Genomic DNA, 16216 nt, shown 5'->3' on the forward strand with positions numbered 1-16216 from the left:
AAAAAAAAAAAAAAAAAAAAAAGAAAGTGGCAGAGTTGTGTTGTGTGTTAACCAAAGACTAAATCTAAAGCCTATGCCCTTTCCACAATGCCATGTTACTCTTCAACCCAGACAGATGCCACCACTTTCACTGGTGACATGGAGTTGAGATTCAGGAAAATAAAACACACACACACTGACCTGTGCAGTGACGGGTGGCCCAGCAAACAGGGCCTTGTATGCAGAGGCAGCAACAGACAAAGCCCCCTTCACCAGTCCTCCAGCAATGCTGCTCCCATGATGGTGCCTGTAGAAGAAAACCAAATTATCTCCCCAAAGAAACACAAATCATTACCTTTTTACAAGATAATCTGGGCTCTAATCCTTGAAAGAAAATAAGATTTCCTTAAGAGAGAAAGATCAGATGTAAAAAGAGAACACGATTGCTTTCATATCAGCTTTATAGCTACAGAGCATGGTTTGATGGAGGGCCCAGCTCTACTGGTGCAAGATATGGGCACTGCAGGAAATGCACCACTCTGGTAACCATGACGGCTCTCACTCCTAGCTGAAAATTAATGTGATTGAGGACACACCAGGATTATCAATAGTTTGTCTGCTCAGTTATTCTCTCAGAGAAAACACCTTGCAAAGGAAATGTGATTTTCTGGACACTGGCCTAATATGAGTGGGAACAGAGAACCAGGTAGGTCCAAGAAAAAATTATTTAGATGTATACTGGGCTTAACCTTTCTACCTTTTCCCCGGTGCTAAGGGTGAGATAATTTGGGGACATTACTTTCTTGTCTGGAACATAAAACATTCTTTTTTTTTTTTTTCAGATGGCATTTCACTTGTCGGCCAGGCTAGAGTGCAATGGCGCGATCTAAGCTCAGTGCAACCGCCGCCTCCTGGGTTCAAGCAATTCTCCCGTCTCAGCTTCCCGAGTAGCTGGGATTACAGGCGCCCGCCACCATGCCTGGCTAATTTTTGTATTTTTAGTAGAGATGGGGGTTCGCTATGTTGGCCAGGCTGATCTCGAACTCCTGACCTCATGATCCACCTGCCTCGGCCTCTCAAATAGAACACTCTTAAACATTAGCTTTAGCCCTTTGTTCAGTGTTGCTCAAAGGCTTAAGAAGAAATAAGAACAAGAAGGAACGAGGGTTCCCCTTCTCTGCCCTCTGAAGATGGGTATCTGCTGTGAGAGGCTCTTTTAAGCAGAAGGAATGCTAGGATATCCACCTGCTTCTGAAAGAGACTGTACAAGGTTGTTACCTTGAGTGGTCATAGCTCTTCTGTCTGCTGTTTACAAGTCCTGATGAGCCTCTGGGCTCTAAAAGCAAAAGAGCTGTTGGTTAGATGCAGCATCCATAAGCACCTAGTGTTTCCTAACTCAAGCAAGGCTATTATTGAGGCAGGTGGCAATGTGATCAGTGTTTGAAGGCCTTTTTTTTTTTTTTTAAGTATTTGGGAAGTTTTAAGGGTAGTTTAAGTGATAAGGAGAAACTGTCCAGAAATGCAATGCAAGATGACTGTTTATTGAATCAGAAAAATCAACTCTATAACCCCATTGCACTGATATATTTTGTAGTAAGAAAATAGACTCACAGCCATTAGAAACCTGCTGAACTGCTAGTCAGGAAAGATGGAGATGGAGCTGGAACCTAGATTAGTTTGGCACCAAAGCCTGTGTTCTTTCCACTACCTCTATGAGGTCTAACAATACATTCAGCCACAGAATAGAAATTAGAGTATGCAGGAGGATCATGGAGAGTGAAGGGCAAGTTGTTTTTTCTTTTTTTTTTTTTTTTGATGGAATCTCACATTGTTGCCTGGGCTAGAGCAATGGTGAGATCTCGGTTCACTCCAACCTCCGCCTCCAAGTAGCGGGGATTACAGGCACCCGCAACCAAGCCCAGCTAATTTTTGCTATTTTTTAGTAGAGACAGGGTTTCACTATGTTGGCCAGGCTGGTCTCAAACTCCTGACCTTGTGATCTGCCTGCCTTGGCCTCCCAAAGTGTTGGGATTACAGGTGTGAGCCACCATGCTCGGCCTGGGAAGGGCAAGTTTCTAAAAACCACCAAGAATCACGAAGACAGAGAGGCTATTTATACCTGGTTTCCATTAGACAGGAGCAGAGAAAAAGAGAAAAAGCTTAGACTGATCATTACCTCCTCTGATCTGATCAGGGACTGAAGAAACTTCTGATATGGTAACTGGTAAATCCACTCCTGGGGAACCATGATGATGTACACAAGGAGGGCTCCTTTCAGAAAGACACAATATGGAAAGTAAATTGAAAAGACACTTATGACATTAGTGGAGAAATAGTAAACACAGCACAGCAGTGCCAAATTCTCTACAGAGGCTTCACATTTCTGATCCAAATCACATGTCTGGATTTAGGGTTCCGTCATAAGGGCTACATTGTACCCTGTTTTCCTCTTTAGCCACAGCCAAGCTAGAAATGTTGGCTTCAGTCTGTTCATGTCCCCACCTACATCAAGTGGTGTCAATAAATGGAAATGTCTAGCTTTTGGGGAGAATGGTTTACATTATAGGCAAGGCTCCAGCATTTTCCCTACTATTAGGAGATAAGAATGATTTAGATAGATTCATCAGGGAATTGAAAATAATTTGTTTGGTTTTTTAGTGTTTTTTCCCATAATGGATTTAACTTCCTAATTATGGCTATTTGGGTGGTTTTTGCTGCCTTTACTGAAAGAGTCAATAAAACAAGGAGAGAAGGTCCAGGGATGTTTGTGTTTACAAACTGGCTCTCAGCCAGGCATAGTGGCTCACATCTGTAATCCCAGCATTTTGGGAGACCCAGGCGGGTGGATCGCTTGAGGCTGGAGTTCACGACCAGCCTGGGCACATGGCAAAACCCCACTTCTACAATAAATACAAAAATTAGCTGGGTATCGTGGCCCACGCCTATAGTCCCAGCTACTCAGGGGGCCGAGGTGGGAGGATTGCTTGAGCCTCAGAGGCAGAGGTGGCAGTGAGCCAAGATTGTGCCACAGAACTCCAGTCTGGGCAACAGTGAGACCCTGTCTCAAAAAAACAACAACAACAAAAAAAAACAAACAAAAAACAAAACTAGCTCTCAGTAATCAAAATATAAGTAGACAGACTATACTCAGATAATTTAAGGCCAACTAAAACAAGTATTTCTTTAAATCCAGAATCCACAAATACTGGGAAATACAACCTTTATTCATCTAAATTCAGACTTTACTATGGAAAATAGTCTCTTCCCATACTGAGGAAAAAACAGGTTTTTGAGATCAGGTCGGTTCCTCTCACTCTTTATTTCACCTCTGAAGAACACCCCAGCTGAAGGGGCTGTGAGTGGTACCTGAGCAGTGGCGGTGGAAGCTCCACTACCTCTGGGATTAGGGGCACTGTTTCCAGAGTCTGTGAAGTCGTGAGGATGTCACTTATGCTGTGCTCCTGTGGCTGGTTCTCCCCTCCAAGAAGTCTCTCCCCAGCCTCAGCTGGTTCCTGCCCAGCCTCAACCCCAGGCTCGCCTTCAGCACCTCGCTCCAGGCCTGGCTGTGAGAGTGCAGAGCTGTACATGGAATCCCCCAGGGGGCGGCTGGTATCAAAGCACTCAGGCAGGATGATGATGTAATCCTCTGAGGAAGCAGAGGACTGACTCTGAACTTCATCTTTGAGCTCCTCCTCTTCCTCCTCCTCCATGACAGCTTCTTCCTCAGTGATATGGACAATCTCCTCCCTCTCATCTCCAAGTGGTCCTTCTTCAGGCAAGGCAAATTTCACTAAAGGATGAAAGCAACCAATTTTAAGGTGGAAGCTAAAAGCAGGCCTAAGTACTATCCTTACTTGGTAAAGCCTTGTGGATCATGAGATAGAATTATGAAAGCCAGAGGAGAGGGAAGAACTAGCGAGAAGGGCTGGTTCTGGAACCATGACCATATTCTAAGGTTGAAGACTATGCAAAACAAAATAGAATCAAAGCTCACAGAAACAAGGTAGGCAGAAACACCCAGGCTTCCAAAAAGTTCTATGAATCACAAAAGGAGGCAGCTCCATCCCTTCCCTTTTCCTTTTCATGTGATGGTTAATACACTGAGGTAGAGTTTAAACCAAAATGGATACACTAACAAACAATGCTATAAAAAGAGAAAAAGTTAGGAGACGAGTATTGCAGGATTATATGCCTATTCTCCTCCTCTTCTTTACAAAGATGATGCAATCATGGGAGAAAACTGGCCAATCATGTTTGAGGGGGTAAGAAAGGGTATAAAAAAGCTACCCAGGGCCGGGCGTGGTGGCTCACACTTGTAATCCCAGCACTTTGGGAGGTCAAGGTGGGCAGATCACGAGGTTGGAAGATCAAGGCCATCCTGGCTAACACAGTGAAATCCCATCTCTACTAAAAATACAAAAAAATTAGCCGGGTGTGGTGGCAGGCACCTGTAGTCCCAGCTACTCAGCCGGCTGAGGCAGGAGAATGGCGTGAACCTGGGAAGGTGGAGGTTGTAGTCAGCCGAGATTGCGACGCTGCACTCCAGCCTGGGTGACAGAGAGACTCTGTCTCCAAAAAAAAAAAAAAAAAAGCTATCCAGGCCAGGTGTGGTGGCTTACGCCTAAAATTCCAGCACCTGGGGAGGCCAAGGTGGGCAGACTGCTTGAGCTCAGGAGTTCGGGACCAGCCTGGGCAACGTGGCGAAATCCCATCTTTACAAAAAAAAAATTTAGTTCAGTGTGGTGGCATGTGGCTGTGGTCCCAGTTGCTTGGGAAACTGAGGTGGGGGGAGCCCAGGATGTTGTGGCTGCAATGAGCCATAAACTTGCTACCCGCACTTCAGCCTGGGTGAGAGTAAGACTTTATCTCCAAAAAAAATTACCCATAAATCCTATCAGAATAACAGCTGTGAATATTTTGGTATTGTCTTTCCAGACCTTTTTGTTATGTATTTGTACACACATGTGGAAAAAAATATAAAGATATGCATGATTGATTGATTGCTTGATTGACTGATTAATTTGAGACACAGTCTCACTCTGTTGCCCAGGCTGAAGTGCAATGGCTTGATCTTGGTTCACTGCAAGCTCTGCCTCCCGTGTTCATGCCATTCTCCTGCCTCAGCCTCCTGATTAGATGGGACTACAGGCACCTGCCACCACGCCTGGCTTATTTTTTGTATTTTTAGTAGAGATGGGGTTTCACCGTGTTCGCCAGGATGGTCTCGATCTCCGGACCTTGTGATCCACCCACCTCAGCCTCCCAAAGTGCTGGGATTACAGGCATGAGCCACCATCTTATTATTATTTTTTTAGATGGAGTCTTGCTCTGTCACCCAGGCTGGAGTGTAGTGGCGCAATCTCGGTTCACTGCAACCTCTGCTTCCTGGGTTCAAACAATTCTCCTGCCTCAGCCTCTTGAGTAGCTGGATCACAGGTACACGCCACCACGCCCAGCTAATTTTTGTATTTTTAGTAGAGATGGGGTTTCACCCTGTTGGTCAGGCTGGTCTTGAACTCCTGACCTCGTGATCCACCCAACTCAGCCTCCCAAAGTGCTGGGATTACAGGCGTGAGCCACTGCGCCTGTACTTACATGTATATTTTAAACAAAAGTAAGATAATATTTAAAGATATAGGTCAAGTTTCATTATAATAGATAGAGATTCTCCAATATTATTTTGACACAGTGTATTTGAATTTTTGGATACTTCTTAAAATATATGCTATTGGTTCTATTTGATACCTAGAAGTTTCTGTTATAAAGGTATCTATTCCTTTTTCTTTTTTTTGAGATGGAGTTTCACTCTTGTTGCCCAGGCTGGAGTATAACTACGCAATCTCAGCTAACCACAGCCTTTGCCTCCCAGGTTAAAGTGATTCTCCTGCCTCAGCCTCCCGATTACCTGGGATTACAGGCATGTAATCCCTGGCATGCAGCCACCATGCCTGGCTAATTTTTTGTTTGTTTGTTTGTTTTTGTTTTTTTGAGACGGAGTCTCACTCTGTCGCCCAGACTGGAGTGCAGTGGCGTGATCTTGGCTTACTGCAAGCTCCGTCTCCTGGGTTCACACCATTCTGCCTCAGCCTCCAGAGTAGCTGGGACTACAGGCGCCCGCCACCACGACCGGCTAATTTTTTTGTATTTTAGTAGAAACGGGGTTTCACCGTGTTAGCCAGGATGGTCTCGATCTCCTGACCTCGTGATCTGCCCGTCTCGGCCTCCCAAAGTGCTGGGATTACAGGCGTGAGCCACCGCGCCCGGCCCCAGCTAATTTTTTGTATTTTTAGTAGAGATGGGGTTTCTCCATGTTGGTCAGGCTGGTCTCGAACTCCCAACCTCAGGTGATCCACCCACCTCAGCCTCCCAAAAGTGCTGGGATTACAAGCATGATCCACTGCGCCCGGCCTATAAAGGCATTTATTTATTTATTTATTTATTTATTTTTTTTTTTTTTTTGAGACGGCGTCTTGCTCTGTCGCCCGGGCTGGAGTGCAGTGGCCGGATCTCAGCTCACTGCAAGCTCCGCCTCCCGGGTTTACGCCATTCTCCTGCCTCAGCCTCCGGAGTAGCTGGGACTACAGGCGCCCACCACCTCCCCCGGCTAGTTTTTTGTATTTTTTAGTAGAGACGGGGTTTCACCATGTTAGCCAGGATGGTCTCGATCTCCTGACCTCGTGATCCGCCCATCTCAGCCTCCCAAAGTGCTGGGATTACAGGCTTGAGCCACCGTGCCCGGCTGCTTATAAAGGCATTTATTACAGCAGAATTTAACCTTAAGAAACTTTGTCTGGTACTCCTGTTTCTATCCACTGTTTCTGGGACTGCTGCCCTTGGAGAAAGCAGACAACTCAGCTACCCAGAGGGGTCTTTGCTAAGGAGCTCTGTCAAATTACAGGAAGATTCCTTACTGCAGAATCCAGGCAGCACAACTGGCTGCTATTCCACTGTGGAGTGCAGCTGTAATTCTGCCTAAGAAGACGGAGAAAGGAGTATGGTGGCTTCTTTGTTCCTGATGCTCTAATTAGAACAGTCAGGTAGCATATGTAGAGTCTAAAGACACAAACAAGATCAGAATTTCTAACAAAGATTCACTCTCCTTTCACTCTCAGTGAAGAAGAGCACATCTAACTCATCAAGTCTGGTAGTCACGATTCAGGTGTCACCCTGCTAGGTGGGGGAAATGCAAGGACACTCACTCTGCAAGGATTTCTGTCTGCAAGGAGGGCTGTGGTCTGGGGCAGCATCCAAGGTAAGGGATCGGATTACTGTCTCACACACAAACTGGGTCCCACTCAGGTCTTCTTCTGCTTCCTCCACAGAAGCAATGTTCTGAGTCTTTCTCTTTACTGACACTGTAGAATCTGAAAGACATATGAACCTTGTCTGCACTTAGTGTTTAAAGTGCTGAGGAATGTTCACCAGTCATTACCCATACTAAAACTAAACCAAGGAATAGCTGCTATCTGTGCCACATGAAGGTGAGGCAAAACATGAGATGCTATAGAAAGAAAGCCCATTTACATGCTAAGTAAGGTCAGTAGGGGATAGCTGTAAAATAGAGTATGGTATGGAAAGGAAGGATGCAAATACTTTACAAATATTTAATCCCTTACCAGGAAGTGCTTTAAATCCTGTCCCTTCACTCTCTTCCTCTATCTGCCCCAAGCCTGGCTTCTCTATTAAAGGACTGTCATGTGGCAGAGGAGACATGCAGGGAGTCATATCTGGAGAATGAAGAGAGGAGAACCATCAGTCAAGAGAAAGCATCATATCATCAATAGTCAGTGTCCAGAAGTAGCACTTAGCAGGCTTTTTGCCTCCTGCAGAACTAAAATAAACCAAGATATGCTTTGAAGTCTGTTACAAAAAATTTCTCCAGACCATTAAGTATGCAAAATATCTTAGATCAATCAGTGCAGGAAGAATCAGTTATTTAGCCTGGAAAGCTGTGGCCAAGATACAAAACCATGAATATAAAGGAACAAAAGGACAAAATGTCTACAGAAAAAAAGAGAAGAGGATTCCTTTATAGTGGAAAAGCCTTGCACAAACTTGTATTATTGCTTCTTTTTTTTTTTTTTGAGATGGAGTCTTGCTCTGTCACCCAGGCTAGAATGCAGTGGCAAGATCTCGGCTCACTGTAACCTCTGCCTCCTGGGTTCACGCAACTCTCTGCCTCAGCCTCCCGAGTAGCTGGGATTACAGGCACCTGCCACCATGCCCGGCTAATTTTTGTATTTTTAGTAGAGATGGGGTTTCACTATCTTGGCCAGGCTGGTCTTGAACTTCTGACCTTGTGATCCACCCGCCTTGGCCTCCCAAAGTGCTGGGATTACAGGCGTGAGCCACCGTGCCTGGTCATGCCCAACTAATTTTTAAAAGTAATTTTTGTAGAGATGGGGGTTTCACCATGTTGCCCAGGCTGGTCTCAAACCCTGGCCTCAAGTGATCCTCCCGCCTTGGCCTCCCAAAGAGCTAGGATTAGAGACACCAGCCACCACGCCCAGCATATTGTTGCTTTTGAGAAAGGACAGGAAAGAAGGAAAACGGATACATGATTGCTGCTTTACTGTCCTACTGAGGGAGAATTCCTTGCCATTTCCTCAGAATAAAACACTACCAGCATCTAGGCTGTGGTACTTGTGTGCCTATTAGTAAGATGAACAAGATGAAATGAGTGACATTCTTACCCACAGGGGTGTTATGGGGCACTCTCTCCAACTCTTGAACAATGTTTATATCCAACAGCTCAAAGGACAGCAGGTCCTATAAAAAAAGACAGACAATGTTAGGCTGTTTGGAGTGCATGCTGGAGCCACGTCTTGATGGGATCTGTACACCATTTCCACATCGTCTTGTATTCAACTCTGTTCAAATTCATACCTGTCTCCAGACAAGCGAAAAAAACAAGAGTTAAATAGGAATTAGATATTGAAATAACCGAATGGCAGGAAAGAGAAAATGCAGCAGGTAAGAAGGAGAATCAGCTAGGCCAAAGTGAAGAGGCCACTAAAGGGAGTTTGTGGGGAAGTATAGGATTGAGTTCCCAATTCAAAGAGGAAACATCTAGTTTACAAATTTGCTTCCATGGGTGATCTCCTTCCCATTAAATATACCGGACTAGATCAAAGTGGGAATATCTCTGATTTCCTGATTACCACCTATGGCTCTACCACCTTCTCTCCTGTGCTCTCTCCCTCTGTCCCTTGCCCTTCAAAGTGCTGAATCTTCCACCTGGGCAGTCAGAAGATCCACAGATGGGATGTAGAGCTCCCTCTCACTGCCAACATTTTTTGCCTTCTGTGAGATGCAGGCTGCTGTCCCTTCTGTCTGCTCAGTCACTTCACCAAGCTGTCTTTCTTCTTTAGCCAGAAGAAAAGCTTCCTATAGAGACAAACCATTGAGACAAATTTTAGGCCTTCGACAGAACTGAAGAGGCAGGCTGACAATGCCCCCAAAAATAAAAACACTGCTGTACCTCTATATTTTAAAAAACTTAAAAAATGTTTTTGATATATTTTTACAGTTATAGAAAAGCTGTAATAACAGCAGAGAGAATTCACATTCACCCAGCTTCCCCTAATGACGACAACTTACATTAACTATAATAGTCAAAACCAGAAAATTAACACTGGGTAACTTTAAGCAGTAAACACTCTGCCCCACTAATACAGAGAAATTGCATTTAAAAACTATGCACTAAGTAGCAACCAGGGCAAGACTTCATTAGTATTTAGGAAACATACACACAGTATTTCAGGAGAGATGGATATTAAGGAGAAAAGCTATCAGTTCAGCAGTTCCATAGGCCAGGCCAGGCCAGGCGCCCCTTCTTCCCTTGTGCAGCCAACAGGCTGACCATGCAACATTACAAAGAGGTACAAAAGTATTCAGGGACCACCTGCGGCAAGACCCTAAAGACACTAAAACAAAGACACTAAAACAAACACCCTAAGGAAGAGGCCAAATATCAGCACAGAAATGTGTTGGGGGTGGGGGGAGATGCTAACCTTTCAAGGTTTCTGGAAAACAACTAGCTATGGGTGGGTTCTTTTAGTTTTAGCCATGTCCTTTCTAACTATGATTTGGATACTGGGCCAAAGCCTGTCAGTCAATGCTCACCTCTTGCTGGCAGGTGAGATCATCAGCTTTGCTTGAGCTGATCATGCCCTTTTCAATGTTATCAGGGCTCTCTTCAGAGGGGAAAGGATCCACTATGATACTGCACCAGACTCGAGGCCCAAATTGCTGGCCTTTGTGAGAAAGACGCCAATGGGAAGTATACGTTCCCTCCAAGGCTGGGGCAATGAACTCCACAGATACAACTCCCACATGACCGGCCTTGAGGCAAGGAACCAAAACATCCTTCTTTTCTGTGGAAGCCAAAGTCAGGTTTCCCCACATGAACTTGAGCTGAAAAGAACAGTAAGAAGAGAAAGCAAGCTTGTCAGCTGAGCACTCTGCCACTTCAAATCACCTCATCTTCACATTTTGTGGGAAAAATTACCTTTGTGTCTGCACTCCACTTCACATTTCCTGTATTCTTCATCCTCCAGTGTTTGATAAACTTGGTTCCTGGCTGAAGGTGAGTCCCATCAGGCAAATTCTCATCCACAAACGCTGCACTGAGCATTGGCATAACAGGGGTACAGGGCTGCAAAGGGAGCCTGAATAGAAATTCAGATGCTTAGTCACTTGCTGTTGGGTGTGAAGTCTTCTGAATATCTCACACTGGCTTGAGACTCTGGCTGTGACTCTTGAAAATGTACTAACCCATTTGCCTTAAAAATAATACTAATATTATTAGTATAGGACCACATATCATAAACAATAAATTTTCTGACAAAACAATAAAACAAACAGAGGATAGATCTCACTCCTGAGCTAAAAAAGTCATGGTAAGAGTAATTAAAAGGGCCCATAAATACAACACGTAGAGAGTCAGGCTTTTAAAACATTTGTTCCTTTTGCTTCAATTCCAGACTGCCTCCAATGAAGAGAGGGACCCCACCATTCTGAACTTTAGTGGTTTTTATCTTTCTGAAGAAGGAAACAAAACAAGTGTCAAAAATAACTACCAAATGTGGCCAGGCGCAGTGGCTCACGTCTGTAATCCCAGCACTTTGGGAGGTCAAGGCGGGCGGATCACGATGTCAGGAGATCGAGACCATCCTGGCTAACATGGTGAAACCCTGTCTCTACCAAAAAATACAAAAAAAATTAGCTGGGCATGGTGGCGGGCACCTGTAGTCCCAGCTACTCGGGAGGCTGAGGCAGGAGAATGGCGTGAACACAGGAGGCGGAGCTTGCAGTGAGCCGAGATGGTGCCACTGCCCTCCAGTCTGGGTGACAGTGTGAGACTCCGAGACTCTGTCTCAAAAAAAAAAAACAAAAAAACAAACAAACTACCAAACCACCCTTTAATAATACTAACACCAGACCAGGCACAGTGGCTCACGCCTGTAATCTCAGCACTTTGGGAGGCCAAGGCGGGTGGATCCTGAGGTCAGGAATTCGAGGACAGTCTGACCAACATGGTGAAACCCTGTCTCTATTGAAAAAATACAAAAATTAGCCAGGCATGGTGGCATGCGCCTGTACTCCTAGCTACTCAGGAGGCTGAGGCAGGAGAATCACTTGAACCCGGGAGGTGGAGGTTGCAGTGAGCCGAGATCACACCACTGCACTCCAGCCTGGGTGACAGAGAAAGACTCCGTCTCAAAAAAAAAAGCCGGGCGCAGTGGCTCATGCCTGTAATCCCAGCACCTTGAGAGGCCAAGGCGGGCGGATCACAAGGTCAGGAGATCAAGACCATCCTGGCTAACACGGTGAAATCCTGTCTCTACTAAAAATACAAAACATTAGCCAGGCGTGGTGGCGGGCGCTTGTAGTCCCAGCTACTCGGGAGGCTGAGGCAGGAGAATGGCGTGAATCCAGAAGGCAGAGCTTGCAGTGAGCCAAGATCATGCCACTGCACTCCAGCCTGGGCAACAGAGCGAGACTCCGTCTCAAAAAACAAAAACAAACAAAAAAGCCAATAACAAAAAAACTAAGACCAGATAATGGGAATTTTTAAGGATTTGGGTGTTAAGGGCTACCAATAAATAAGACGGAAGTTGGTTGAAGTTCCAGTTTCAGAGAGCTGGGCCTAAAGTTTTGGCTCCCACCCCAGCCCTGGGCTTACATCAGGGTATTAGACTGGAGCAAGCTCTCAGGTCGGCCTAAAGGAGACTTGGGGCTCTGGAGTCCATGGATTGAATTCCACAGGTGAATTTTCCTATGGAGTTTAAGTTGCTTTTTAAGTTCCTTGACCTCTGCTTTACGTTGTTTCTTCTCAGCTCGCAATCTTTGCTTTTCTGCTTTAAGAAAGTTCTTATCAACCTGTTTCTGGAGCCTGTGAGATAATAAAAGCAAGTCTTAAAAGAAAGTCACAAATAAATTCTGAAGCTACGTGGAGCCAACTGCAATCTCCATCAGTATCAGCTTCTACTTTAATTTCTTTTTTTGTTTCAGAATCAGGGTCTCACTCTGTCATGTAGGCTGGAGTACAGTGGTATAATCATGGCTCCCTTCCACCTCATATTCCTGGGCTCAAGCAATCTGCTCACCTCAGACTCCCAAGTAGCTGAAACTATAGGTATGTACCACCATGCCTGGCTAATTTAAAGAATTTTTTTTGTAGAGGTGGGATCTTGCTATGTTGCCCAGGCTGGTCTCATATATTTGGCTTCAAGCGATCCCACCTTGGCCCCTCAAGTTGCTGATAAAACAGTTATGGGCCATTGTGCCCAGCCTATTTTAGTTTCTTAATTTCTTTTTATAATTATTATTTCTATTTCCTTAACTTTGGATAACTGTCTTCATTATTGCACATCAACTGAAAATGAGCAGAACTAAGTAGACTATCTGCAGTTTTGTGATTCACACCTTGTCACCAGAACCAAGAAGTCAATCAGAGAATAAGCATCTCCATGTAGAGGGTTTTACCTGACTTGTTCCAGAGCAGCAGGAAGACGAGGAGTAGAGTACTTTGAGTGAGAGAATGGTTCAGGGGAGCCCACAACAGGTCTCCGCAACTTCAGCAGGACATGGTTAGTGTCGTGGCTATATGGCCCTGCTTCACAATCTTCACAGATATTGTAGGATGGGCATAGGCTGTGGGTAAAGAAAGGCATAATACACAAGGGCAGAATAGAAAGTACCTGGGGTAGGGAGATATAAGACCATACTTCTATGTTTGCTCCAGTACCAACTAGCTGGTAACCTGAGCATGTCATCTGACTATGCCATGCCTCAATTTTCCTCATTAATAAAATGAGGATAATAACACTTAACCCATATCCATTTTAAAGGAAAATCTATGGGAGGAACGTAAGATGTGAAAGTATATGGGGCCAGGCACAGTGGCTCATGTCTATAATCCCAGCACTTTGGGTGGCCATGGAGAGGAGGATCATTTGAGTCCAGGAGTTTGACACCAGCCTGAGCAATATAGGGAGACCCCATCTCTAAAAAAAAATTTTTTTAAATATGAGGCAGGAATGGTGGCCCATGTCTGCAGCCCCAGCTACTTAGCAGGCTGAAATGGGAGGATTGTCTGAGCGTGGGAGAGTGAGGTTGCAGTGAACAGTGATTGCACCCTGTACTCCAGGCTGGGTGACAGAGACGCTGTCACCAAAACAAAAAAAAAAGAAAAAAGAAAAAAGAAAACAAAAAGGCATTTGGGCCGGGCGTGGTGGCTCAAGCCTGTAATCCCAGCACTTTGGGAGGCCAAGACGGGCGGATCACGAGGTCAGGAGATCGAGATCATCCTGGCTAACCTGGTGAAACCCTGTCTCTACTAAAAAATACAAAAAAACTAGCCGGGCGAGGTGGCGGACGCCTGTAGTCCCAGCTACTGGGGAGGCTGAGGCAGGAGAATGGCGTTAACCCGGGAGGTGGAGCTTGCAGTGAGCCAAGATCCGGCCACTGCACTCCAGCCTGGGTGACAGAGCGAGACTCCGTCTCAAAAAAAAAAAAAAAAAAAGGCATTTGGAATAACCGAGGAACTACCCTTAGTGATCTAATTTTGTGTGTTCAGGGGAACATAATTTTGCCTGGCTTTGCTAATTCAAATGCACATTTGAACAAAACAATCTGAATAGCACAACCCACAAAGCATGTGGGTGAAGAGTAGCTTGTGATTCCAACTCACAGCTATGACATCTAATGCTCAGAAACAGGGCACAATCAATTTCCCTTTACCTATACAGAAAGCCAGGGAGGTAAATGCTGTAAGGTCTATCACTAGCTAGCTACTCCCAAGCAACTGCTTACCTACACTGGTAGCGGACACCAACAATCCTTCTTTGGCAGTTGTTGCAAGCAATATGCCAGCTGAACTGGTTTTCTGGCAAAAACAATGTTTCCTCTGAAGTAGGCATTGAGACTTCTGAGGGACAAGAACCCAAAGATGGGTTCTGGAGGACAAGCTTTTCATGTAATTTCTGTTCAAGCTTCTCAACCGTTTCTTTAACCACTTGTTCTCTGAACTAGAATATGGAGCAGAAGGTGGGGAAAAAACTCAGTTCCAATACTGGAAAAAAGTGTGAAGATATCAATAGATCTGAAACCTAACTGTCTCTGGTATAACACAAAAACACAATAAACAACTGCTACTGAATAGACAGAAACATAGCAAAAGGTCTTTTCCTTCTAGAGCCAAACTGGTTCGAAGAAAATATCAAAAAATCCTTTTGATAAGTAAATTTCTAACTTTTTCTCAAGCAGAGATTTGTCCCTCTCCCTTACATGCTTAGAATTAGACTCCCTCTTTTTCTGGCACTTCACTGCAAAGGTTAGAGCTTTCTCGACTGGAACCGTTCTAAGTTTGGAAATTATAAGCTACCACTCTTCACGTGTACCAGAGGCAGCAGCCATCTGGGTTCGGTTTTCTATTTCTTCCACATTCCACCTGTGCCAACACCGCAGTTAAAACCCAAGCGAGAGAGAACACTCACTGTCTCCAGGTAGCTTGTGAACCAGTCTGGGGGCTTGTCTTGAGGCTGGTCTGTGTCACATGGAGCAAGTGGAAACGACTGGGAGAAAACACAAGCCGAGATGTTAAAGGTTACTTTTTCTATTTAAAATACTTTTCCCAAGTGTATTATTTTGAGGTTTCTTTTGTGAAATCATACAAGTATATAATTTTTTAAAAAGTCACAGTATGAAGGCGTACTAAAGGATAACAAAGTCTCCAGCCTGCTCCCCTTCTATAGAAGTAAACTATTACCAGTTTCAAAAGTCAGAGATAGAGAGGAACACAATAATTCCCAAATCTCTGATAAATATGCAAATCTTACAACAAAGACAATGAGAAATAAATCTAGAAATTGGATAGACTGAAATAGGCAATGGGTAAAGGATTCCCTATTTAATAAATGGTGTTGGGAAAACTGGCTAGCCATATGCAGAAAAATGAAACTGAACTCCTTCCTTACACCTTATGCAAAAATTAACTCAAGATAGATTAAAGACTTAAACATAAGATCTAAAACCATAAAAACCCTAGAAGAAAACCTAGGCAACACCATTCAGGACATAGGCAGGGGCAAAGACTTCATGACTAAAACACCAAAAGCAAAGACAACAAAAGCCAAAATTGACAAATGGGATCTAATTAAACTCAAGAGCTTCTGCACAGCAAAAGAAACTACCATCAGAGTGAACAGGCAACCTACAGAACGGGAGAAAATTTTTACAATCTATCCATCTGACAAAGGGCTAATATCCAGCATCTATAAGGAACTTAAACAAATTTACAAGAAAAAAACGACCCCATCAAAAAGTGGGTAAAGGACCACTTTTTTTGAACAGACACTTCTCAAAAGAAGACATTTATGCGGCCAAAAAACCTATGAAAAAAAGCTCATCATCACTGGTCATTAGAGAAATGCAATGAGATATCATCTCGCGCCAGTTAGAATGGCAATCATTAAAAAGTCAGGAAACAAGGCTGGGCATGGTGGCTCACGCCTGTAATCCCAGCACTTTGGGAGGCTGAGGAGGGTGGATCACAAGGTCAGGAGTTCGAGACCAGTCTGACCAACATACTGAAACCCTGTCACTACTAAAAATACAAAAAATTCGCCAGGTGTGGTGGTGTGCTCCTGTAATCCCAGCAACTCAGGAGGCTGAGGCAGGAGAATCGCGTGAACCCGGGAGTTGGAGGGTGCAGTGAGCCGAGATCGCGCCA

General features: G+C 44.6%; 1 protein-coding gene across 3 annotated transcripts in view; it reads right to left on the bottom strand.

Moving 5' to 3' along the window:
• The window catches only part of NBR1 (neighbor of BRCA1 gene 1), a 40986-nt gene that overhangs the window by 7143 nt on the left and 17627 nt on the right, over nt 1-16216 (bottom strand). For 2 of the 3 annotated variants that reach the window (XM_011929660.1, XM_011929659.1), the window contains exons 7-20: nt 14982-15059; nt 14299-14513; nt 12970-13137; nt 12167-12376; nt 10490-10649; nt 10105-10395; nt 9217-9366; nt 8673-8748; nt 7596-7706; nt 7179-7343; nt 3346-3769; nt 2156-2250; nt 1258-1315; nt 181-286 (exon numbers count right to left, since the gene is read on the bottom strand). In XM_011929660.1, coding sequence (XP_011785050.1) covers nt 181-286; nt 1258-1315; nt 2156-2250; nt 3346-3769; nt 7179-7343; nt 7596-7706; nt 8673-8748; nt 9217-9366; nt 10105-10395; nt 10490-10649; nt 12167-12376; nt 12970-13137; nt 14299-14513; nt 14982-15059 — 2307 coding nt within the window. The remainder of the gene's footprint in view (nt 1-180; nt 287-1257; nt 1316-2155; nt 2251-3345; nt 3770-7178; nt 7344-7595; nt 7707-8672; nt 8749-9216; nt 9367-10104; nt 10396-10489; nt 10650-12166; nt 12377-12969; nt 13138-14298; nt 14514-14981; nt 15060-16216) is intronic. The other variant, XM_011929661.1, reaches the window with a different exon arrangement.

This window comes from Colobus angolensis, unplaced genomic scaffold, assembly GCF_000951035.1.
Source record: "Colobus angolensis palliatus isolate OR3802 unplaced genomic scaffold, Cang.pa_1.0 Scaffold83, whole genome shotgun sequence".
Taxonomy (NCBI): Eukaryota; Metazoa; Chordata; class Mammalia; order Primates; family Cercopithecidae; genus Colobus; species Colobus angolensis.